The following is a 26,127-nucleotide window of genomic DNA, read 5'->3' as shown; positions in this document are numbered from 1 at the left end:
TCTATCTTTAAGGAAATCATCCAAGTTCCCTCCCCTCAGTTCTCACATCTACCAATTACTGTCCATCAATTTCCCTGTGCCAATGGAGGCTTTAGCTTAACCCAGGACCGCCCAGAGGTCTCTGGCTTTGCACATGTCTGTTGAAGGTCATACTCTCAAATAATTAAATCTTTGATCCTTTGCTACAGCCCTTCCTCAATCCTGTTAGGACTGAGTAGGGTGGAGATTGATTCCAAGTATCTCCATTGTATCAATTCTAAAATCAATCATGACTCAAAGAAATTCCTGTTCTATGCTTAAGCATAGGTCAAAGTCCTTTCCATTGTTCAGCAAAAGGTTTCTGTCCTAAAGTAATCTTAAGAAGGGAGGAGGAGGAACCAATGGGGTTCACATTCCAATAGACCATCAGTAAGAAATTTTCCAAGTATGAAATTTCCCAATGGTGAAATTTCCAACATTTATAAGTCTAAGGAATTTTAAGGTTTACAGGTTGACACTAGAATTTTGGCACTGTTCCAGGTACTTTGACCATCCACATGCCCAGAGGACAGAACACTGGACCCCCCCAAGTAGGCCTCGGGTGCTTCCTAGTTTCGGGACCCTGGACAAGTCATTTGTGCCTCAGTTTGCTGGGCTGTAAAAAGGGGATCATTAGAGGCCATCTGCCTGGATAGTCAGGAAGATTGGGCTTGTAAAGCGCTTTGCAAACCTAACCCAACCCACGTATGACGAATGTTGGCCCTTTGGATGCTCCTGCCAAGGTGGGTGCAGCGACTCCGGTGTGGCAAGGGAAGGCGGCTCCTCAGAATGAAGACACAACGGAGGGGCCGTCTTCCCGGATCAGAGCTCAATTATTATTCCTTCTTCCACTTTCCGGCTCAGGTCGGCCAGCACAGGTGATCTGCGAGCCCAGGGGCTCCGACCTCTCCAGAATGCGGCACTACGTTTCCCAGAAAGCCTTGCCCAGAGCAGGGACAAGAAACCTTTACGTCATTTCCTTCTTTTCTCTTCCCGGAAGTCGTCCCCTCAGCACTCTTTGGACCGTGACGAGCCGGCGCCGGAGCCAGATTCTTAAATCCTGAGGTGAGGCAGGGCCGGCCTGGCAGGAGGCTGGTCTGAATGACTTCCCGGACCCCTCTGTTTCCAAGCTGTATCCTCGTATCTCCAGACTAAGCCTCCCTCCCTCTTTCCCCTATGCCCGTGCTCGGGAAGGAGGCGGGCCCAACCCTGGCGCTTGCGCAGTGACCTTCAGTCCGCGCTTGTCTTTGGCCACGCCCCCACAAGAGCCTTCCGCATTGGACAATTTGAGAGGAGGCAGGTCTAGCAGAACTCTGACCCAATCTGCTTAAGACAGGTGTGGCCCCCAGATGGGAAGCGGGAGCATCTCGCGTGGGCCGACCCTGAAGTTTGCATCTTGACGCTCCTTGGCCTTGGGGACCCAGGTTGGGGAACATGCAGGGGCTATCGCCGCCGCCACCCCCACCCACCCCCGCCCCCGTCCTGTCCATTGCTTGGCTTCACAATGGGCCCTTGCCTGGTAGACCTGGCCTCCATGGATTGTGCCCTCCATGCCATTCGGTGCTCCACACTGCACTTCTCTCCAAACCAAAGTCCAAGGGAGACCCCGGAGAAATTTCAAGGGCCCCAGACTTGTGCGGGGTGAGGTGAGGAAGAATCCTTTATTTTCCACTAACCCTAACTGAAAATGAACATGAAAATGGAATTCTGGAAAGGATCCAGGGACTTCCCTGGACTGCCAGAGCCATGGCACAAAAGAGCCTCAGCGCCACCTAAGCCATCTTCACAGCTGCGGGCGGAATACTCGGGACACATGACACCTCCCCAGGGAGCCCGACCTTTAAGGCTCTGCCTAGTCTATCTCCGGCCTCCCCATCAGCTGATTTTGGCTCCCTCTTCTCCCCTGAATTCTGAACTCCAGCTAGATTGGACTACTACTACTCCCTAAACTCTACCTCCTTTTATAGCCTCTTTAAAGTCACCAAGTTGGTGGAAATCCCTCTCTTCATCCCTCTTCCAATCTAAGACCTCGAGATCTTTCAAGGTTCCATTTGTTCAAATACAGCAGACACCGGGAAGTCTTCCCTAATTTCACCTCCCAGCTCTTAGAGTTCTGTCCCTTTCCAGTTAACTTTCTCTTTGCTTGTCTGTTGAATGTAATTTGGAGGGCAGGGACTATCCTCTGGTATTTATGCTTCTGGTGACTGAACAGTGCCTTGCCACTGAAGATACACACATTGTTTATTAAATGTTTTGTCTTTTTGGATGCTTACCTTTGTAAACCTTAAAATTTCACAGACTTGTGAATGTTAAAAATTTTTCTCCACATTGAGGAATGCTACAATTCCCTACTTGAAATAATTCCCTACCAGATAGTGAGAACTCTACTTGAATGTGAAAACTCCTTGCTACTTAAGAATGCTTTAGGGCAGAAAATGCCTTGCTAAACAATGAAAGTACTTGAAAACCATACTTATAAAGGAAAGGAGTTCTTTGAGCCATGCCTGTTTTTGGAATTGATACAATGGGTGCAACTTGTAAACTACTTAGACCTAAAAGGTGAAAACTTACTCAGAGGGTTTCTCTTAATGAAATTGGTCGACACAGCAGCATTTTTCTCTGGTTCAAACTTACTGAAGAGATTAATCTACTCAGCTGTGAATTCAGAAGGGGTTGTCCTTTGGAAAACGTCTACTGTGATTGGTAGATGAAAGATCTTAGGGGAGGTAACATAGGAGATTTTGCCCTTAAAAATAAGAGCTCAGAGAAGAGCTGGGAAGTGATTCTGAAACAGTCAGATGGAGGAGGGAGCTGGTGAAAGCAGCTGAGATGGAGCTGGCCTGGCGTCACTAGAATCCTTGCTGCTTAGACAGATCTTGTGATGAGTGATAAAAAGACTGACTGATTCTCTCTCTTAAGACTCAGGTCTAGGCCATATTGGCTTGAGGCCCTTCATACTTATTCCTTTCCTACTCTTTCTCTCTTTCTCTAATTCCTCATTGTATTATTAATTAAAATCTCTATAAAACCCAGTTGACTTGGGCATATTCATAGTTGTTCTATATTCCCTGTCTCTCCACACTTTTAATGCCACAGTTTAAGGCCTTATACTAATTTAATTTCTACAGTTTAAGACTCACTCAATTTTAATTGTAACAGTTTATGGCTCCCACTCTTTTATCTACAACAGTTTAAGGCCTTCAACTTATTTTAAATCTAACACCTTCCCTCTTAAAGTCAATACTATGTATTTGTTCCAAGGCAGAAGAGTTCTAAGGGCAAGGTGATAAGAGGCCAAGTGACTTGTCCAGAGTCCCCCAGGCCTGCCTCACAGTTCCCTAAGCCACCTAGCTGCCCTCTTGTTTATTGAATGTTGACGACAGCTTCTGGGGTTTCTTTGACATTCATCTCTGCTCTGTAGTTTGTGGGTCTATTTCAGCTCTGAATCTGCAAATGGCAAGGGAAGGGCAGGCACAGGCACACTTATGCTTCTGTTTTCTCCCCAGGTCTGCCAGGCCAAGACTCCTCGTTTACAACAAGAGGGAGCATTGTGGACTGGAAGGAGAGCATGGCCCCTGTGGTCCTCATCGCCAGGATTCCCCAGGTTAGTAGAGATTTCTCCTTTCTTAAAATGCTGTCTCTGCCCTAAGAGTATGTTTTTGTCCTCTAATTCAGGGGACTATATGGTTCACTCCATAAAGAATCCTTCCCAATTGGCTTTTGTCCATTACTAATCAGTCCATCTAGGGGTTTACTCATTCTGAACAGCATTCAGGCCTCCTCTAGGCCCAGTACAGAGCTTACTGTGACTAACTATGATGCAGGGGAGCAAAATAAGCTATAGTATCCTAAGAACCAGATTATAGTGCATGCTAGGTTGTTGTTGTTGTTTTTTAACCCATACCTTCTGACTTAGCATCAATTCTGTGTATGGGTTCCAAGGTAGGGGTGTGGTAAGGACTAGGTAAAACTAGGACTTGCCCAGGGTCACTCAGCTAGCAAGGGTCTGAGGCCAGATTTGAATTCACGACTTGGCCTGGCCCTCTGTCCCCTGAGCTACCTCACTGAACATTCTTAAGATTTGTAAAACACTTGCCTTGTAAGTTATTCTGTTTACTACCATTCAGTAGAAGTTGTATGTTCTCTCTTCCTAATGAGGAAAATGAAGTTCAAACAATGGAAATGGGATTGCTATAGGGGACCACAGGGCAGACTCAGGAGGGCTAATTCTCTGTGAGGCCAGCATGGGGGAGCCAGTGAGTACAGAAAGCTGGGCCTGGAGTCAGGAAAACCCAAGTTCAAATCCCGTTTGGGAAACTCCCAGCTATGTGAGCCTGGGTAAGTTGCCTCTCTTCCCTGGGCCTCTTTCTGGGTTTGGTGGCATTTGGATTTCAGGACTGCCAAGGTCTTTTCCAGCTCTCAGTCTATGACCCAGGGACTGCCAGCACCTACACCCAGTAGTTAATTAATAAATGTTGATAGGCATGAGTTAAGTCAGGATAGATGGGGAGTTGGGAAATTGAAATGCATTAAGACAAGACCGATGTTCCCTTCCTTGTAGTCTTGGAGTTTAAAAGTTTCGCAGAGCTGTGTAAGTTTTTACAGTCATTATTACACAAAGTACTACTTTTTAACCAAACTCAGGCATATATACTGTTGTAGGAATGGGTGACATTCAAGGATGTGGCTGTGGATTTCACTCCGGAGGAGTGGGGGCACCTCAATCTCTCTCAGAAGGAGCTGTACAGGGACGTGATGCTGGAGAACTTTAGGAACCTGCTCTGTCTGGGTGAGGCAGATCCTTTCCTTCTTCTCTTGGTATATGACAAAGACAAGGAATTACTGACCCTTCTGTGGCCAACACCAGGACAATTGTGCCTCCACATCCCTTTGGCTCATAGGATCATAGATTTAGGGCTGGAAGGGACCTTCAGGCTCAGTCACTACTACATCTTCCCCCTTTTTCATAGGCTTTTGGAGCAATAAAGATGGCAAACCAGTTTTCTTTCTGCAAACCCTTCCTCTGTACTTTTTAGAAACACAATGCAAATCATTTTCCCAAGAGTTTTTGTCCCACCCATCGAATTTTCCCAGAATACTCACTTTCCCCCAAAGACAGAGGGGATTCAAAATAGAATTTGGGTTAGACACAGAGTTCAGGTTAGAAACAGGGTTAGAGTAGAAGTAAGATTGCAGGGAAAATGCTCTCCATTTCTAATACTTTACATTTTTTTTAAGTCCTTCCCATCCCTCTTAGAATCAATACTGTGCATTGATTCTAAGACAGGAGAGAAGTAAGGGCTAGGCAGTGGGGGTTAAGTGACTTGCCCAAGGTCATACAACTAGGACATGTCTGAGGCCAGATTTCAACCTAGGACCTCTCATCCCTAGGCCTGACTCTATTCACTGAGCCATTTAGCTACTCCCTTTCTTGTAAATTAAAACTTACAAGAGGGGGCAGCTGGGTAGCTCAGTGAATTGAGAGCCAGTCCTAGAGATGGGAGGTCCTAGGTTCAAATCTGGCCTCAGACACTTCCCAGCTGTGTGACCCTGGGCAAGTCACTTGACCCCCATTGCCTATCCCTTACCACTCTTCTGCCTTGGAGCCAATACACAGTATTGACTCCAAGACGGAAGGTAAGGGTTTAAAAAAAAAAAACTTACAAGAGTCAGATACGTTTGGGGGAAATGTTTATGGATTTTTATACTTGGCTAGTATATGTGTGCAAAGGTTAATTCAGGTGGTTAGGTAGGAAAAGTATGTAGTAGTTGCTGTAATCAACATTTTCCAATGAACAGGGCTTGCTGTGTCTAAACCAGATGTGATCTCCCAGCTGGAGCGAGGGGAAGCACCTTGGATGGCAGGGGGAGAAGGCCCAAGATGCAGGTGTGCAGGTGAGTGAAAGAAGCTGGGCAGATGAGGCTTGGCCAGTGACAGCTCAGCCCTCATCAAGGGGGTTACTGGGGTCCTCCCAAAGCTTCCAGTGGCCTACACAGGCCACTGAATGGCCCTTCCTTCAGTCCTGCGTTCCTTAGGGCTCAGTGAGATAGGAGCCAGCAGTTTGGAGGAGAGCTTTCTCTTCTGCCCTAACTCGGGCCAATCTTCCTCATCGTCCTCTGCAGCTGATCAGGGCCAGGTTGCTGAAAGATTTGGAAAAAGGACCTGTAAATGATGTGACCCTTGGGATGTTGTGAGGCGAACTTCCTGGGTTCATTTGGTTTCTTCTGAAATGAAGATGAGGAAGTTGTATGTTCTCTCTTCCTAATGAGGAAAATGAAGCTCCCCTTTGACTTAGCCCTGTGTTCTGTGGCCTGCTTCTCACCTGGGCTATTTAGCAGAAAGCTGCCTGCAGATTTTTGTAGAGGAAGAAAGCCTTCGTCACCTCTCACTTATCTCACAGGCAGAGACTGCGTTCTTGTTCTAGGGCCGGAGTCATTGGTTCAGACATTTCTAATGGTTTTGTGGCTCTTGCTGTCTATTGGTCCTTCTCCCTCTCTGCCTCCTCTCCCCACTACCACCAGACAATACAGACTCCAAGCTCCACCAACAGAGTTCATTTGTTTCTCCAGAGCTGGACTGGCACTTAATACACTCATTTTTTTACTTTCTTTGCTGACCCATTTCTTTGAATGCTTATCTCTGGCAGATGCAACTTATTCTTCCACACTTATTTAAAATCTTTGTGACTTTGGAATGTTATTTAGCCAGAATACTCAGGGATGATTTGTTTTCTAGCTCTTCCTTATTTTGACCAAATGCTTCCTTGTGAAAAAGAAAAAAGCAACCCCATGGTGAAAGCCTCAGGCTCAAAGATCTCAAGAAGACTTTGGGAGCAAACCAATCTGACCTATACATGAAGGAATCTCCACTTCAACCCCCCTTGCCTGCTAGCCCCACAGCCTAAACAAGGATTCTCCAAGGAGGGCGAGTCTCGCCATTCCCGAAGGCGACACACTTCACTTTGTTCAGCTCCAGGAATTAGAAAGCTTTTCCTTACAGCAGGCCACTCTGTCTTGGCAGCTTCCCCTTATTGCCCTCCAGAGCTAAACAGAGTTCATCTAATCTCCTACTCTTGGCAGCCCTTCAGGGATTTGAAGAGAACCCGTGCTTCTCCGGAGTCATCTCTTCTCCAGATTAAACATGCCCACTTCCTCCAACCAGTCCTCAGAACCCAAAGCCCTTCCCCATTCTGGTTGCCCTCTTCTGACTCCTTTCCAGTGTACTAACATCCTGCTCAAAACTGTATTTATCCTTGACCGTCTGCCTTCTCTGTGTGTCTTTCTAAAACCCAAGTGAGTCACTGGGTATCTTAGGCATCTACTTTGGTCTCTTAGAAAGCTCTTTTTCCTCTTCATCAGAAAACATTTCTCTGGGTTGTCCTCAATTCATTCTCATGATATTGCTTTTCCACCTTGTCTTATTCCCTAGGAGCATATTAACTCATAGCATCCTACTTGTTCTTCCTTCTAAGACTTTGGAGTCTTCCCCAAAATCGAAGACGTACTTCAGCCCATGCTCAGCTCTCCTCGCCTGCTCTGGCGCAGATGTTCCCTTGGAATTGCACTTGTGACTTTAAGTGCCCCTAAAATAGACAGATGAAATGGAGCTCTTCCCCAGTACAGAAAGAACAGTTCAGATTCTTGAAATCAGACTGAGCCCTGGTGGTGTTTGTCTGTTCAATAAGGGGGCTCTAGAGTCTTAGGGGTGCAAGGAAATTATGGGACATTTCAGTCCAATCCCTCTCTTGATGTGGAAAGCTTCAAATCATCCCTAAATGATATCCATTCAGCCTCTGCTTAAATATTTCCCCGAGGAGATAACATTGTAGAGAAAAGAACATTAGTTCAGTTACTGCCTAGCTATTTGTTGCAGTTATTGTTGAGTCATTTTTCAGTCGTGCTCAATTCTTTGTGACCCCATTTGGAGTTTTCTTGGCAAAGATACTGGAATAGTTTGCTATTTCCTTCTCCAGTACATTTTCTAGATGAGGAACTGAGGCAGATAGGATTAAAGACTTGCTCAGGGTCACACAACTATTAAGTGTCTGAGGCCAGACCTAAACTCTCAAATTTTAATTTTCTGACTCCCGGCCTGGTATTCTATCCACTTTACCACTTAGCTATTAGCTGTAGTTGTAAACCTTGAGCAAATTACTCACTCAATATGAGTCTAGAATTCCTCATTTCAAAAATAGACTAATTCCTCCATTTCCTAAATGATGTTTTTGTAAGTCAAATCAGAAAGAATTGAATTAGCACCTATTATGTGCCAGGCACTACCCAGAGTGCTAGAGATACAAAGACCAAAATAATTCATGCCTCTCAAGGAACTTACAGTAATGGAGGAGGCAACATTCATGCAAGTACATACATAGAAAAAAGAGATGGGAGATAGAAACTGGAAATAATCCCAGAGAAAAGCCACCAACATTAAGGGTGACTGTGAAGGATTTCTTTCACAAGGTAGGATTTTAGCTGGAACTCAGAGGAAGCCCAGGAAGCCAGGAAGATGAGGATGAGAAGAGAAAGCATGCCAGGCATGGGGTACAGCCTGAGAAAACACCTGGAGTCAGGAGATAGATGGTCTTGTGCATGTGTTGTAAGGGTCACTGTGCACGGCTTTTATGATCCACAAGGGACTATTTAAATGCAGAATAGAATATTAATTTTAAAGTTCTATGACCATTTTTCAAAGTGGTAGAGTGTAAGAGGGAAAAAGAGGTTATTTATAAAAAGGTTGGACTGGATTATATTTAAAATAGGGTCACCAGGAATTTATATTAATTCCAAAGAGATTTATTTACAATTTATTTGCAAAATATATAAAGAGTGAAGTTAGAAAATCAGAGAGAGGCTAGGATAAGTTATGTAGTCTAAGCACTAAGTAATTTACTCCGACCCTTGGCTCAAAACCAGGGAGGAGAGTTTAGTCCTTAACCTGAGAGGCCTCAGCCCTTGTAGCCAAGGACCTGGGGATTCAGGGATCCTCTCTCAAGAGGATAGGTCTCTCCTGAGGCTAGTTTCTTCAGAAATCCAGGAAAGGAGTCAGCTTTTTCCACTCACTACGTGTCAGTCCAAAGGGGAAAGATTTAAGAACAATCTCACGACATACAGGGTCTCAGGTCCAGTCAGCAGATTCTTCATCAGCTTCTACTCCAAAGAATGAAGAACTGCCTCTCACAGGAAGTTGTAATTCCTTTTAAAGATACTTTCTTTTGTGTTACTTCCTGTGACTTTCTCCACTTTTTATGTGACCATATCATAGTCTAAAGCCTTGCTTAGAACTGCCTAAGAGGCAGTCAGTTGATTCTGATTCGTCACCCACTATTGCACATCTGGGTCACAGACCTCCCACTTAATGATTAAGTGGTATATTTACACTTTTAGTGATTCGATCTAAAAATGGACAGATCTCCCCATTCAACTCTTAAGTAGGGTGTTTACACTTTTGGCGATTAATCTAAAAATGGGCAGGGGTTACAATTTAATCTTTACTTTCATAATCAGGGGAGAGTTAAATTTAATCCTCACCAGAGTGAGAAATAAAATGTGTCATTTGCATATGTATTTTTCAGATTTGAAAACAATACCTGAAAACAAAGAGTCATCTCCAAAGTTGGGCATTTGTACAGAAAAATCATCCCAGAAAACAGTTACAAAGCATTGCCTTTGGGTACCCAAAGTTGAAGAAGCCTGGCAGTGTGATGCCTGGTTGGAAGAGAAGCAGAGAAATGAAAAGAAACATCTTCAGCAATTCAAGGTCAACACAAGGAATCCTCCCAATAAAAAAAGAGGCCAGGAATGTAATAAATGTGGGCAACACTTCAGTCTAGGGCCAATCCTTTTTCCACAGAGAATTTCTGTGGAAAAGATTCTCTATCAGTGTGATGTGTCCAGAAAGAGTTTTGGTTTGTATTCAGAGCTGAATAAAAGTCACCAAATCTGTTCAAAGAAGAGTGTTTGTAAGCACGACAAACTTGGGAAATCCTCCACTTGTGACTCTGACTTTACTGAGTATTATCAGCTAAACCCTGGAGACAAAGCTTATGAATGCAATGAAAACGGGGAAGCCTTTTACAGTAGCTCCTCTATAATTTCTCTTCAGGCAGTGCAGGCTGGAGAGAAACTGTATGAATGTGATGAATGTGGGAAAGCCTTTGGTCGGAGTACACATCTTATTCGACATCAAACAATTCATACTGGAGAGAAACCATTCAGATGTAATGAATGTGGGAAGACCTTCCGACAGAGTGCACAACTTACCCGACATCAGATAATTCATACTGGAGAGAAACCGTATAGATGCAGTGAGTGTGGGAAGGCCTTCAAACACAGCTCATCCCTTGCTTCTCATCATAGAATTCATAGTGGGGAGAAACCTTATGAGTGTAATGAATGTGGGAAGACCTTCCGTGAGAGCTCACACCTTACACGACATCAGAGAATTCATACTGGAGAGAAACCTTATCAGTGTAAAGAATGTGGGAAGGCCTTTAGCCGGAGCACTGAACTTACTCGACATCTGACAGTTCACACAGGAGAGAAACCTTTTGAATGCAGTGAATGTGGGAAGGCCTTTCCCCAGAGGACACAACTTACCCAGCACCAGAGGATTCATACTGGGGAGAAACCATATGAATGTAATGAGTGTGGAAAGGCCTTTTGTCTGAGCTTACAACTTAACCGACATCAGAGAATCCATACTGGAGAGAAACATTATGAATGCAATGAATGTGGAAAGGCCTTTAACTACAGTTCGTCTCTTTCTTACCATCGCAGAAATCATACCAGTGAGAAACCATATGAATGTAGTGACTGTGGGAAGGCCTTCAATCGCAGCTCATCCCTTGCTTCTCACCAGCGAATTCATACTGGAGAGAAACCTTATGAATGTAACAAATGTGGGAAGGCCTTCTGCCAGAGCACACAGCTTACTCGCCATCAGAGAATTCATATTGGGGAAAACCCTCATGAGTGTAATAAATGTGGAAGGACTTTTAGCCAGCACATACAACTTAGTGAGCACCAGAGCATTCATGTTGGAGACAAACCTTATGAATGTACTAAGTGAGGGTTGGTCTTTGGCAAAAGCAAATATCTTTCCCAACATTTTAGATACTTCATACTAGAAAGAGGAACTTTACAAATAAACTATGTGCAAGACTCTTCTTCATCCAGAGCACAGAACTTAATACATTATTTCAGAGGATTTATGAATAAAGCCTTACAAAGTCCATGTTTCCCCCAGATCCACATAAAATCCCACTACTTCCTCAGTCTATCTTAGTCACAAAACAGTCAGTTTGGTCTTTCCACTTGCAAGGAGTAAATGCTCTGCTCTTCTCAGGGATATGCTCACCAAAATTAGTCAACATGTAGTAGGAAGGTAATGTTTTGGGTTGGAGTCTGAAATGTATTATGTGTATAATATATGAATAAAGGAATATAATGTTATGTTATTTAGCCTGATCATGATAGCCATATTCACAATGGTGATGCCCACACATATTAGATAATTAGGAAAACCATTTCTCATTTTTGCTAAAATCTCTGGTGGGCCAAGTACCAGAATCATGCAGGTAACATACTGGAACATTAAGATTCCATTTTATTTGGGCAAGGGGCAGGAGAAGAGAACTTTGCAGCATCTTGTTTCCTTTCTGGGGTGAACATTTCTTCTCAATGTTACCTGAATTGTCACTGAAGAAGAATGTTTTGCCATTTCAGGAAGACTTGGGTCAGTTGGTCAGCAAGTTGATGTGATGAGTATAAGTCTGATTGTCCAGGGTGATCAGGTCAGTTGGGGAAGGACAGACCCATATTGATATTTTATAAATAATTAATTTGAGGGGGACATACTTTTAAAGTTAAACCATATTATTAACATTTCCTCTCTCATTTAAGTCTAGAAAATCGACAGACAAATGAATTAAGCCTTGATTTATAGCATGTACAAGTTTCTGAGGTGTAAATGTTCACACTGAAAGTTAACAGCATTCCCATCCTCGGGCTTTGTGACAATAGTCTGGTGATTATTGCCCTTCTGATTCATTCTCAAGATTTCTAAACAGCTCCCTCCTCCTCCTCAGAGCTTCTGCATATATATGCCAATCTGAGAATGACTCCCAGCCCATTGCAGGACAGAGCAAAGCCAGTCACAGAATCCTGTACTTGAGCTGCCTCTCAGCTGTCAATGGGAGAGTTACTCAGAGCAATAGCTAACACTGTTTAAAAGTTTACAAAGTGGTTTTATAGGCTTTGTTTGAGCCTCACAGCAGTCCAGGGGAGCAGGTTCTACACATATCCCCATTTTATAGATAAGGAAACAAGATTAAACAGGCTAAATGGCTGGCTAATGCTCACACAGCTAATATGTGTTAAAGGTCAGATTTGGGCCCAGATCTTACTCTTACTGAGTCCAGAGCTTTATCTTCTTTTCCTTGCTGCCTTTCAGAACAGAAAGAGTCTTCCTAGATTGGACAGTGCTCTGGAAGGAGCCAGCCCTATCCTGGGAATTTGCTTATAATTGGAGACAGGATATCTTTATTTTTTTAGTTATGTGACATGATGTTGACTCTCTGATGCTGGAAATGCAGCAATACTGGCCCTCCTCTAACTTCTCTATTTCTGCTCATGGAACCACAGTTCTTCCTCTTACGGAGCATGGATATAGAGTATGAAGCACTTAATATATGCCAAGTACTGTGCTAAATGCTGTGGATACAAAAAACCAAAGAGCAAGATGGTCCCTACCCTCAAGGTAACATATAAAGGAATTGAATGATTTCAATATACGAAAGGGAGATACCTTCTTCCTCAACTCACCCATCTAATCTGATTCCAAGTCCTATAATTTTTTTAGTTAAATTTGTTTGTTACATTAAAGCTTCCAAGTATCTCTTCCCCCACTCCCACCTCCACCCCTTTCCTCCTCTATGAAAGGCAAGCAAACCTGTGTTTGACAAAAGCAAAAATCCAAGTTTGGGGTAAAAGAATTCATTATTTGATAAAAATTATTGGGAAAACTGGATATCAGTCTGGCAGAATTAGGTATAGGCCAATATCTCACACAATTTACCAAGAGAAGATCAAAGTGGAGACATGATAGAGACTATTTCATAGGCAAATTAGTCCTATCATTTCTACCCCCTCCGTGTCTCCTATTAGGTGCCCACTTCTCTCCACTCACTCTATCACCCTACTTGGGGAGCTCATTTCTTCTTGCCTATACTTAATATAGCATGCTGTATCCTACACTTGAACAGGAGATATTAATTTCTTCTTCTCTTGTGCCACTCTTATTCATATCCTCCCATAAATTAGTCACAGGGGATCCACTCAACTTGCTCAAAGTCTTCCTTAATTTCTTTTGACAAGCCAAGTATGCCAGTGCAGCACTCAAGCTGGCCACCTGTCATACCTTTTAACATGACCTATGATGTAATTGTTTGATGATATTTTTCTTTCTGTTTCTTTGCAGTAATCATTGCTTCCATGTTACAGATTATTCATACCCATTGTGTACTTTTAAAATATGTTTTTTTATGATAATCATTATTAATTATGTTGTGATCTTCCATGTCATGTTGCCACCAACATTAGTAGAATGTTAGTATTAATAAGATAGGTCCTTGTTTCTATGGAAATGGAATCATTAAAAATATTTCAAAATTCCCCAAAGTCTACCCAGGCTCAGCCCTTAATTCAAATTATTCATCATCTACATCCCTGATAAACCATGGAAAGCTCTAGAGGCTATCAAATAGGTTATCATCTAGAGAATAGATATTCATCTTCTACTTGTTCTATGTGTATAATCAGGCCAAACTCTTTTGACTAGCTATAGGTCTCTTCCTGGAGGCTCTGCAAAGTTTCCAGGTTTGCTTCAACCAGTACAATGTTGTCCACAAATAGAAACATCTAGGAGACCTCACCATCTACAGAAAATACTGCCTCGACATTCTAGGACAGATCTCCATCATGGTGGTGAACACCTATGATGAACATATACCTCCCTGTTTATGTCTCTGCTACCAGCAAAACTCCAAAGTATGGCCTGAACCAAATTAAAATATAATTGGGAAATGTTTAACAAAATAAATAATAATATAACACAACATAAATAATGTTAATTCATAATTTTTGAAGTCTATATGCTATTCCAAACTAGTTGAGTTTGATTCCATTGGCCTAAACCTTCTAAGGTCATTTGAAGATTATTGTAGCAAGGAATGTGACCAAATTTTAGGGATTTGGTCAGCATGCCATGTTGGCTTATACAGACGTGAACAAGCACAAATTCAGTGCTACATACTGGTGCTCACTTGGGAGGATTGGGATCAGTTTTGTGACCAGGGAATACTGACCACCAGAAATCTGTGGTATTTTCCAGTAGTGTGAACTTTAGATTACTCCACCCTACTTAGTCTAACAAAAACAGGAATGCCTATATCCATACTTAAGAATTAAGTATTTAGGAGGATGGCCTATGACAGACATGTGCTAGTAAATGACAAATCAGAAACAACTGACAGACCCTTGGGCTATCCTAAGTCAAGCTTAAGCTACCGTTGGTACATGTAAGACACAGGAAAGTGATGTAAAAACCGCCTATATATTTCGCATCACTTCCTCTCTCCGGCCTCTTTGGCGGTGGAGAGGTGGCTGGTGGCAGTGTGCTGGGCCTTTCAGCATTTTGGCGTGGCAGAAGCTATTGTCCGGGTTAGTGGTGAGTTTTCCTTGATACCATATTGGGAGAAGCCTAGTAACCTAGTTCAGGTGAATCATCTTCTCTGAGTTCTCTTGGAGTTAGGCTGATTCTTTCCTCCTTTACTTACCAAACACCATCCTCTTAGAAAAAGGCTCTAATCTTCAAAGACCTCATGGTGGAGGACTTTGAACTCCCCCTGGCACAGGCCAGGTGGGAGAAATCCTATACCTTTCCCTCTCTCTTTTCCTTAATTCTTTCTCTCGATATTAATTAAACCACCATACATTTCCAAGCTGACTTGGGTATTTTATTTGGGATATTCCCTGGTGACCAAAATTAATTTAGATTAGGTCACAACCCTAAATCCATGAAGGGTGTGAAGAGGACCTCCAAATTTCTGCGAAATTTCTTTCCTTTCTCTCTTTATTACTTCCCGAAGTCAGCTTTTAAGCAGTTTGAAACACAGCTTTGAGATCAGGTGAGTATAAAATATTTTTTTTCTCTCTTTTCTCCTTACTTTGAATTGAACACAGCTGTTTTTTGGGGGTTTTTTTAAACATAAAAGTGGCAGGACTGGGGAAGCTGTTTACGTATGAATCCCCTTTCCCTTAGGGAACAAACAACCCAATTAGGCAACCCTCACTGACAATATTGCCTAGATTACTCTTAATTAGCAATCGGGGAAACCTGGAGGAAGTTTTGGCTTTGTACTGCTCCCCACGTGTCTTGTGAGGCCTGCTAGGAAAATAACTAATATATGTGTGTGTGTCTGTGTCTGTCTGTGTGTGTGTGTATGAATACTACATTCTCTGACATTTATATGGCAGTTGAAGAATTAGGGACATTAAAGACTTCAGAATACCTCCAATTTCTTAGGTTATTAGGTCATTTCATTTTTATACTCCTAAATACTGTGATAAGAAATGCTAACTTGAAAGAATTTGAAGCTGAAATTCAGAAAAACACACAAGAATCCAAACCTAAAATGCAGGGAACCATGCAAAAATCTGAAGCTAAAAAACAGGAAATTATACAAAAATCTGAAGCTAAAATACAGAAAAACATAAAAAAAAAATGAAGCTAAAATACAGGAGAACATGCAAACCCAATTGGATAATTTAAAATGCTTCTTACAGGATCAATTAGCAAATATTGACCCCACCAAAAATAGGTCTGAACCTGACAAACCTGTTTCTGAACCTCTAAATGAGGAAAGTCCCTCCCCCAAAATGGAGATGGAAAACACCTTTCCTATATCTCAGCTAACAGACTTGTTCTCTCATGGTCTGCAAATCTTGGCTGAACTTAATCCCCAAGAACCTTCTCCTGAAACTCAAACTTCTGAAATCCCAGTTTCTCCTGTTCCTTCTCCTACCCAAAAACCAATCCTAGCCCCAAGGAAATCTCATCCTTCTAAAGAAACTCATTCTAGTCAAACTGACCCACAGGTACCAAATTCAACTAGAGGTCTTTTTCCTCTAAGAGAAGTACCTGAAATAGGACGCAATGGGGATGTAGTGACTCTAAGGCACAATATGCCGTTTACTCCCCAAGAAATAAATGATTTCACATGAAATGTTCCCACATAATAACAAGATCCCTTTCTGTTAATGAAAAAGATGACATATTTTTTCAGTATAATCGTCCTACAAAGATGTTGAAAACTTGCTACAGGCTTTTTTAACTGAACATGAGAAAAATAAAATAATTGCTCATGTCAATAAAACCTGGGGTGCAATGCAGCACACTGGCCATCTCAGGATCCCAAATGGGACTATAACAACTCTGAGGATTATTCACAACTATACCGTTGTAGGGAGGCCATCTTAACAGCCATGAGAGAGTGTGCAGACAGTACACTCTGTCCATAAGTGGACATAATTTGAAAGAATTAAACAAAATGAGGAAGAGACACCCTCCAGATTCATGGACAGAATAATTGAGTTTGGGGGCCGATACCTGGATTTTGACCTACCTGAAGAAAATTGCATAAGACAAATTAGAAGGCTCTTTGTCAATAACTTTTGCAAAGTGATTAGGCTACTGAGGCCCCTCCTGGCCCTCCCTAGGCTCGGGGATGGGCTGCAGGGGGCTCCTAAAAGCTCCAGGACAAGAGGTTCAGGCCGGTGGACCATGAGCCGGGAGGCGCCTTTCATCCACCCTCCCAAACTGCCTGATGTGGCAGGAGCAGCCTGGCATCAGGGGTAGCAGCTCCGAGGTGGGTGGGGGAAGCAAGGAGCGGAGCCCCCAGGGTCAGGCAGGAGTGAGGGTCCGAGGACGCAGGGCACCACCAGAGGGCGCTCTGGGGAGATCAGGGTCATTAGTCCCCCTGCTGCCCCTAGGGCTGGGGAGGAGGTCAGGAAGAGCTACCTCTGGATGAAGCACCTGCACAGGCAAGAACACGGTGGCGGGATAGGGGGACCCTGGGCCCTACAGAACCAACGCTAGGACCCGGGGCGCTCCCTGGGCGTCCGTCCTCCCAACAGGACTGGGCCCATTTCCCGGAGCTAGAGGCAGAGCAGGGAGGTCCGGTAGGCTTAGGATGGGTCTGTGGTTGGGAGAAGAGAAAAAGGAGCGGCTGAGGGCGGAGCCTCAGTAGCTCTTCTGATTGGCTCAAAGTTTCAGGCGCCGCTGGGGGGGGCGAAAAGGACGTGTTATAGAATGCGCAGGCGCGTTCGAAATGCGTTTCCCCTCCCCAAGTCCAGCAAAACACAGCAAGGGGACATGGCCCTAAAACGCACCGCCCACCATGGAAATAGCCAATGGGAGGTGACGGAGAGAGAGTCTGCGCTTGCGCGGAAGTTTCCTTTCCGGCTGAGTCCGCGGAGCACTTTAGTACTTCTTGGTCCAGTGAAGTTCGGGAGGAGGGGAGGGAGGGCCGAGAGGGCCAGAGGAGGGTGGGGCGTTTGGAGCCCGGACTGCCCTTCCCCCGCCTCCCCCTTCTCTCCTAGCCTCAGTTCCTCAGTCTGTGAAATGAGCGAGTGAGCTGTGCTCCTTGGGGAAGTCAAGGAGATGGCCCCGCCCCCTCCTTTCTGCTCCCGCTCGTCTTCCTGCCTCTACTCTCCCCTCGTTTCTATCTCCTGCTCTCCAATGGGCTTCCCCCCTTCCCCCTCCTCCCCAACACATCCCAGCCTCTTCTCCTTTTCTTCTTCCTCCCCTCATCCCTGTCCCCGCCCCCAAGTCCCCTGCTTTCACACGGATACCCCACGGGCTCCCTCACTCCCCCTCCAGGCTCCTCCTCTGCCCCCCCATTTCCGGGACTTGTCCCCCGCGGGCCCCAGCCTAGGGCCCCTCCCCCCAGGCATTGCCAGGAATGCGGGGGGAGGGGGCACAGCCCAGTCCCCCTGTCCCTCGGGCCTCTCTGGCACCCAGAACCCAGCGGGGCACCCACTAGGTGCTTCCTCGGTGCTGCTGGAGCTGACTTGAGTCCCGGGCACACAAGCTCCCCCCCCCAAGGTTTATGGGAGTCAGGAGGCTTGAGGGCATTTCCAAGGCAGGGTGGGGTCTGGGAGCTGCTAGGAAGGATTGAAGGGCTGAGCCCCTTCCCGGGTCCCCTTTCCTTTCCAGCGCTGCCTTCTGGGACACCCCAGGCCTGGGAGCGGGGAGCATGGAGGAGTGTGGAGAGGGCCCTGAGCTCCTCCCCTGCAGGCCCCCCCAGGTAAGCAGCAGTGGCCTCTCCCCTGAAATGGGGTCTCTGGCCCCAGGTGTAGACCCACCTCTATCTCCTGAAATGGGGTCTCAGGCCCCAGGTGTAGACCCACCTCTATCTTCTGAAATGGGGTCTCTGGCCCCAGGTGTAGACCCACCTCCATCTCCTGAAATGGGGTCTCTGGCCCCAGGTGTAGACCCACCTCTATCTCCTGAAATGGGGTCTCAGGCCCCAGGTGTAGACCCACCTCTATCTTCTGAAATGGGGTCTCTGGCCCCAGGTGTAGACCCACCTCCATCTCCTGAAATGGGGTCTCTGGCCCCAGGTGTAGACCCACCTCTATCTCCTGAAATGGAGTCTCGGGCCCCAGGTGTAGACCCACCTCCATCTCCTGAAATGGGGTCTCTGGCCCCAGGTGTAGATGCTCCTCTCTCCTGAAATGGGGTCTCAGGCTCCAGGTGTAGACACCCCTCTCTCTCCTGAAATGGGGTCTCAGGCTCCAGGTGTAGACACCCCTCTCTCTCCAGGGCCCAAGCAGCCATTCGGTCAGCAAACCTCAGGGCGCTGAGTGCCAGGACTTGGCAGAAGCAGGAGGGTAACCCAGGAAGGCTGGGCCCAGGCCCAAATGTCAGGCCTTGCTCCTTGCTCCCTCCTGGTTCTCTCCTCCTACCTGTCAGACCCTTCCTCTCTTCTATGACCCCTTTGCTGGCTCACATCCTTGCCTGTACTGCGCTCTCTTCTCTTGTGCTCAGATGCTGCAGGCGCCCCCCCCCCCCCACACACACACACACTCCACAGCTCCTAAAATTGGACACTGTAAACGCCCATGGGCGACCCCCACTCACCACATCCCCCATAACCCAGTGTCTCCCCCAATTCCCTGTTTCTGAACTCCCCTATCCCTGGGAGGAAGCCCCCACCCTCCCAGGGACCCAGGCTGGCACTTTCATTGTTCTCTAAATGCCTTCCCAGCCCACATCGACACTCCATCACCAACTTGAGTGATTCCTTTTTCTGGCTCATCTCTTGCTTGCATCCATCCCTCTGCCACAGGCCCTGGTCACCTGGCCCCGGACTTGTCCCAGAGGCTGCTCTGGGCCTCCCTGCCCCAGTCTCTCCCCACTTCTGGGCTTGATCCACTCAGCTGCCAAACTCGCTTTCGTTTCCCTTTTTCAACTCAAAGGACTTCATTGAAGCCCTAGTGTCCTGGGGCTCCTGCTGGGCCTTTGCGAGGGCCCCTCTCGGGGCTTCTTCAGGACAACAAGCGGGTCCTTCTGGGTTTCCCAGTTTTCCTATCTGGACATCAGGTTCCATTTCCAGCCAGGCACCGTCCCTTCCTTCTGGGCCTGGAAGTGGTGTCTCTTTTGGGCCCTGTAACGTGCCCCGGCCCAGACCCATCTTGGAGGTTTGGGCCCTAGGGCTGAGGACGGTGGAACTCCTACACTGAGAGGAATGATATTCAGGAATCATGAACCGCATGTTGCAGATATTTATAATGATTTATCTTTGATCACTGGGAGCCCAGGCTGGGGTCCGAATCAGCCCTTGTCCTTCCTGCCCACTTCCCTTCCCCTCCCAGGGCCCTCTGGGCTGAGCCCATTTATATGTTCTTTCAGGCCTCCGTGACGTTCAAGGATGTGGCCGTGGACTTCACCTGGGAGGAGTGGAGGCTCCTGGACCCTCCCCAGAAGGAGCTGTACTGGGAGGTGATGCTGGAGAACTACAGGAACCTGGTCTGCCTGGGTGAGGAGGGCTCTTCTGGGCCTTGGGATCTGCCCATGGAAGGGGATCTACTTCCTCTTCTGGGCCCTGCCTAGATATCTAATAGTGATTCTTTGGCCTGTAAAAATTATTAATTTTATTTGATAAAAATGAGTTAATCATTGATAGGTCAAAGGCCTGGTGCTTGTGTTCCCTGGTTCCAGCCAAAGGGCTCTTGCTTTGTGTGCTTGGAAATCAGATGCTCCAGGCCAGATGGGCTTTCCAAAGGCTCAGGGGAAATATTTGAAGTGAGGCAAGCTCCCAGACACCTCAGTATTGAATGACTCAAATGAACTCCTTGGCTTTCGAACTCCCTCTCCATCCCTCGTTCCATTCCTCGATCTTCCCCTGGAAAACCAGCCAGAGCAGCCTTTTAAAGGGGAATTCGTTATTCCTGTTCTAATTTAATAGGGGACCTGGAGGCCCTTTTACCATAGAGATGTGTAAAGATATACCAGCCCACTAATTTAATTCCTCCTAATTTAACCCTTACGTTTAATTGGTGAGCCAGGTAGGAGTGTGACAAAATAAGAGAGCAGCTTTTAATAATTTTTGTTTGAATGAAAATGTAATAAAGGAGGGAAATATAAGAAAGAGATAAATTGCGTAACTAGCTACCTATGAATATTTATAACTCCCTATATCTGCTTCTATCTGCCATTAGAAAAAAGTCCCAACTGATCAATAACAATCACCCCACAAAGGTCCAGCCCAATCCAAGACCAATCCCAATCAAGTGTGTCCCAAGATCAGCTCCGATCAAGCCCCCTCCTCAGTCCTCTCGATGGCCTTTTTTCTATTCTTCTCTACATCATTTCCTGTCTCTCTTGTTTCTAGTTCCTTTCATTGTGGGCTGGTATATCTTTACACATCTCTATGGCAAAAGGACCTCCAGGTCCCCTATTAAATTAGAACAGGAATAAAGAATTCCCATTTACACCCTACAGATGTTTTCTATAAGGTCCTCCAGGGCTCCAGACTCCCTGGACCTTCCTATCTTGCTTCCAGGGGACGATGAGGCTCAAATTTTGAGGTAACTCTCCCTTTCCACCACTTTGCCACTTCCCACGTTTAGGCCTTGCAGTTTCTAATCTCAACATGATCTCTCAACTGGAGTCGGGGGAATCACACTGGATTCCAAGGGGCAGCATCCTAAGAACTATCTGGCCAGATGAGTTTATGAGTGAGTACCAGACTGTTAAATCCAGAAAACCCGTCAGCTGATTATTTATCTGTGAGCCCAATGAAAATGGGCACATGTATTATCCTCTCAGTGACTGTTTTGATCATGAGCTCTTCTCCCTCCACCAGATCCTACCAGTAATTTGTCCCCTGCCCCTCTACTTCTGTTGGGTGGTGGTGTCTCATCTTTTATTCCATAATCCATTGGTATCGACAGGAATGATGAGCAGATTCTATTGGGGTTTCAGAATAAGAAGTGCTATTCCACTGTAAGTGGCTGGTTTGAATTGTTTATTTTAAGTAAACATTAATCTGGAGGCTTACTACTAGCTTTATAAGCACTTATTAGTGAAGGGAGAGAAAGGGAGAAATCGGTTTCAGCCTTTCTAACTTTAGATAAAAACCCAATCCTCCCTTGCAGCTGGCGCTCTCAGCCACTTGTCAGAACTCAGATAAGAGGGCTCAGGGAGAGAGTCAGGCCAGAGACAATCGGTTCAGAGACTGATCTGGAGAAAGAAAGAGCTCTGAGCTTCTTACACTTCAGCTGAGAAAAGCTGGCTTTCCGAAACATCTGCTTCTCCCTCCATGGCCATTTCACCCAGGATGCACGTGCTGAAGGGGACCACGCCAGGGGACATGTGATTCTGTGACTCTTCAGTCCTGCCACTTGGGTACGGGAACAGGTTCCCTAAATATTGTACTTCACACAGTTTCCATCTTTTTGGAAAGCAGTGTGGAATTCTTCCGTCTAGGAGGCACACATTATTTCCACCTCTTAACCCCAGTGATTATGCTCTCAGGACTCTCCCAAGGGTGATATTCAAATGATTAATCCCCCCACCCAATACTTCAAGCTATGTTTGTTGGTATTGATGTAGGAGAGCCAGCAATCATTCATATTTCCAATCATTTAATATCATCTTCCTCAGTTTTGGTATAGTGGTCTACTATAACATTATTGGGTATGAGAATTATTTTTTTACATTCTATGTAATTTCTATTTAGAGATAAAGGATGATTACTGTGTATTTCTGGGTCAGAGATTCTATACAGTCTGCTGACCGATTTTTGCATTTTCTTTGTCTTTAGGTATTCTTCTAACAAATTTGGTTGATAAATGAAGGGGATGAGGTTGTTTTCCTCTGTTCTGAGCCCCATGTCATGGGAATGGGGAGGGATGTATAGTTTGAGAAATTAGAAATGTGGTAGGATATTCGGGGGCGGGGGGGGGGGGGTGTTAATAGTAAGCTCCTAAAGCTCTGCCGTTGACCATTAAGAGGGTCAGTGGCCTGTCACTTTGTTGGTTATGATGCTGGCCTAATCAATAAACTGATATTCTTACACAAAATCAGTCTCGGAATAATTTAAACCATAACAGGGGTCATGTGAAAGTATAAACGTGGTAAATGCAAATTCACTTCATGTGAAAGTTATATATATTGTTTTTAACAGCCAGAGTATTGGGAAAGTGATGTAGAGACAAAAGCTTATTCATTCAAGGGAAAGGTGTTATTTGTACTTTTGCTTTTCTTCAGATTGGGACACCAGGCCTCAGAGCAAGGACTCAACTTCAAAAATGAGCTTTTCTATGGAAGACTTTTCCCAGCAACCATTTTTGTGGTATGATCCTCGAATGTCCAAGCTGGGGAAAGCTTGGGAGTATAATGGCAGGTTAAAGAAAGAGCAGAGCGAGGAGGAGAAACCTTTTAGACAAGTCAAAGGAATCCAAACAGAACCTGCCATTGAAGTGAGCGCCTCTGAACACAGTCAATCCAGCCAGAATTCTAGCCCAGAGCCAGGCCTTTTTCCAGAACAAGAACTCTCGGTAGTTTTGAATCTCCATAAAAATAACCAGGCAGAGAACTTCACCGTGTATTCAGACCAAGGACACTATAATCAAACTTATCCGAAGAAGTATTCTAAGGTTGGCAAATGTCCGAAAACCTTGGGTTATGATTTGGACCACGTTAACAAATATAGAATTCATGCTGAAGAGAAAGTTCATGAAAGTGGGATTTCTTCCCTCCAGAATAACAAACTTGCTTTACACCAGAGAGCTGGTACAGGAAGAAAATGTAATGAGTTGAGTAATTGTGTGAAGACAGGTCATCATCATCAAGACTCTAGTATTTGTATTGAAAACAGAACTTATAAATGCAGTGAATGTGGAAAGGTTTTTCAGCAGAAAGGAAGTCTTACACTACACTACAGAATTCACACTGGAGAGAAACCGTTTGAATGCAGCCAATGTGGAAAGGCTTTCCGCCAGAAGATAGATCTTATCCGACATTATAGGATTCATACTGGAGAGAAACCTTTTAAATGCAGTGACTGTGGGAAAGCTTTTCCCCGGAGCACAACCCTGACTCTGCATTATAGAACTCATACTGGAGAGAAACCCTTTGAATGCAGTGAGTGTGGGAAGACATTCCGACAAAGCTCTAAACTTTGTCTGCACCGGAGATCTCATTCGGGCATAAAACCTCATGAATGTAGAATATGTGGGAAAGCCTTCTCTCAGAAGTCTGATCTGACTCGTCATGGTAGTATTCATACTGGAGAGAAACTTTATGAATGTGGTGAATGTGGGAAAGCCTTCACTCAGAATACAGGTCTTTCATTGCATAAGAGAACACATGCCAGAGAGATAACTTAGAATGTCATGAATGTGGATAGGCCTTCCCCTGATTCTCAGCACTTAATCAACCTGAAAGAATTCATGCTAGAAAGGAACCTCATTAATAAAATCATCAAAATTACACTTTTCCCTGAAAGGGACTCTTTGATATATTTACCTAATATTAGAAAGGAACTGTATAATTAGAATTTTCCACCCCAGGACTCTCCCAGCATCCCATTTGCATATTTATGCTACCGTACTAATGTAGGGAAGATATAAGTTTTATGTAGCTCTGCCCTAATGCTCTCCTTTTCCCAGGAACATGGTTTGTAGAGGTTGGGTGAGTGCCAGGCAGGAGAATTTGACTCACGTGCCTTTTCTTAGGCTTTCAGATTTTTGTTCTTTTATTTCTTCTACTTAAATGATTAATAATAAATCTTATAAAATATAATATTTGGAGTTATTGGATAGTAATTTAAATCTAATAGAACCATGGAAATATAGGGCATATGGAAAGGCCTTCAATTAATCATGGCAAATCATTTCACAAGTAACCAGTGTGTTGACTTATTTTTCTTGACAATATTTAATTATTACAAGGGCACTTTTTATTAGGGACAGGAGATTCAGTAGTAAGTGACAACAGTGTGTCCAAAAAGTAAAGGGACCACAATAGAACAAAAACTATAGTTAGGTAAGTAAAATTGAGAGTTTGTTGACTGCTGGAGTAGCTTGGGAGGAGGGCAGCACTCGGGTACCTTTAGGGATTTGTGCTTACCCCTTTTCCATTTAACATTTTTACCATCGTTTTGAGATAACATGTATGTTAGATGACAACAGGGAGAAGACGTTTTCCCAGAAGCCCAAAGGAGATACCAAAGAATTTGACCAGACGAGCCAGAGTGGCTAAGAAAAGAAAGGCGTTTATTATATACAACCTACAACTCAGTAATGAATTGTCCATTTCCCGGGTCATCCTCCCTACAAGAGTCTCTTTTTATGAGGAGGGGTAAACAAACACAGAACAGTACCCGGGTATTCATGTAGGCTGTTTTGGGGTTATGCATTAAAGTTGTTCCTAGGGTTGGCAAGACCCCCTTCCTAGGCCTGATAGACCACTTTCCCAGACTTTGCCCAGAAACTCCATGGTCAACACAATTTGGCAATATGCCTGTGAGAGGTTCATGCACACATACTGTCTCTTATACCACACAGTGCATGAGCAGGCTCTAGTGTTTTGGTGACCCATGCAGTCAAGTCCTGTACACCCTATGTAAAACACTAAAATAACATAACATGTGCTCTCATTACAAAGTCCTGTAGAGGTGGTATGCTTCTAAAACTTTTTGATGGATCAGGAAAAGGGGGCTTGGTTTTGTCCTTTTCCCCTAATCAGATTTAGGAGAAGCTGAGAATTCCCAGAAGGGAAAGGTAGGAAGGTGTGTGTTTCAGGCATGGAGAGTAGGCAGGACATGGAACATAGGAGGGATTTGCATATGTCAATTGATCCTTATAAAACCCTGTGCTGGGTGCCATTATGATCCACATTTTAAAGTTGAGCAAAATGAAGCAGACAGAGGTTAATTGACTTGCCCAGGATCACTCAGTAAATAACTGAGACAGGATTTGAACTGGGTTCTTTGATTCTAGGTACAGGCCTGTATTCACAGTCATTTCCAGGGTTCACTGACTTGGATGGTTTTCCAGATACTTCCAGTCACTTCTTGTTTCCTCCTTAAATCATCTTTTGACTTACCTGTTTTAATTTTAAATATGTGAGGACAATGAAAACTCCTTGAGATTGAAGAGACTATGTTTTTTCCTATCCTCTGTGTAGTAAACTAAGCTTCATTCAGCATTAGGATCCTGAGGGCAGGAAGTACAAAAAACAACCTACCCTGCTCTCAAAATCTCAAGAGAGGCCCCCTGAAACTACTTAGGTGCATAAATGTGTAGAGAGGACTGATATTGAAGAAGGTTGGAAAGGAAAGATGTAAGAGAAGATATTGCAAATATATTTACTTTGGGATTCATAGGAAATTGGGACAAGTTTAAAGCTACTCTTTATTTTGTGGGCTTTTTTTTGCCCTTTGGAGAGCTCTTTGTTTCACTGCTTTGGTCATTTGTCTCTCAGGCAAAAGCATCTATGGTGTCCCCTAATTTGAAGGCTAGATAAGAACCTCCTTC

General features: G+C 44.6%; 2 protein-coding genes across 2 annotated transcripts; both read left to right on the top strand.

Annotated features, from left to right (window-relative positions):
- The first annotated feature begins 991 nt into the window (after window positions 1–991).
- Window positions 992–11,472, top strand: LOC100619082 (zinc finger protein 883-like). The gene is made up of 5 exons (XM_056820415.1): window positions 992–1,083; window positions 3,525–3,622; window positions 4,681–4,807; window positions 5,818–5,913; window positions 9,594–11,472. Exons 2-5 carry the CDS (start codon window positions 3,587–3,589, stop codon window positions 11,087–11,089), a joined length of 1,755 nt encoding a protein of 584 aa, XP_056676393.1. The 5' UTR covers window positions 992–1,083; window positions 3,525–3,586; the 3' UTR covers window positions 11,090–11,472.
- Window positions 11,473–17,584: 6,112 nt separating this feature from the next.
- On the top strand, window positions 17,585–24,391 carry LOC103095421 (zinc finger protein 300-like). The gene is made up of 6 exons (XM_007490602.2): window positions 17,585–17,709; window positions 18,296–18,386; window positions 19,994–20,120; window positions 21,214–21,321; window positions 21,923–21,991; window positions 22,856–24,391. Exons 1-5 carry the CDS (start codon window positions 17,702–17,704, stop codon window positions 21,934–21,936), a joined length of 348 nt encoding a protein of 115 aa, XP_007490664.1. The 5' UTR covers window positions 17,585–17,701; the 3' UTR covers window positions 21,937–21,991; window positions 22,856–24,391.
- The last annotated feature ends 1,736 nt before the right edge of the window (window positions 24,392–26,127 follow it).

Source organism: Monodelphis domestica, chromosome 3, assembly GCF_027887165.1.
Source record: "Monodelphis domestica isolate mMonDom1 chromosome 3, mMonDom1.pri, whole genome shotgun sequence".
Classification (NCBI taxonomy): Eukaryota; Metazoa; Chordata; class Mammalia; order Didelphimorphia; family Didelphidae; genus Monodelphis; species Monodelphis domestica.
The sequence above is the reverse complement of the archived record's forward strand: the minus strand, read 5'-3'. Positions and strand labels throughout refer to the sequence as shown.

What these genes read in the sequence shown, in the direction of transcription:
- LOC100619082 (XM_056820415.1), top strand. Translation starts at nt 3,587, where the DNA reads ATGGCCCCTGTGGTCCTCATCGCCAGGATTCCCCAG. An exon ending in TCATCGCCAGGATTCCCCAG is followed by an intron (nt 3,623 to 4,680) that starts GTTAGTAGAGAT and finishes ATACTGTTGTAG; the next exon opens with GAATGGGTGACATTCAAGGA. An exon ending in CCCAAGATGCAGGTGTGCAG is followed by an intron (nt 5,914 to 9,593) that starts GTGAGTGAAAGA and finishes TGTATTTTTCAG; the next exon opens with ATTTGAAAACAATACCTGAA.
- LOC103095421 (XM_007490602.2), top strand. An exon ending in TCCCCTGCAGGCCCCCCCAG is followed by an intron (nt 18,387 to 19,993) that starts GTAAGCAGCAGT and finishes ATGTTCTTTCAG; the next exon opens with GCCTCCGTGACGTTCAAGGA. An exon ending in CAGGAACCTGGTCTGCCTGG is followed by an intron (nt 20,121 to 21,213) that starts GTGAGGAGGGCT and finishes TCCCACGTTTAG; the next exon opens with GCCTTGCAGTTTCTAATCTC.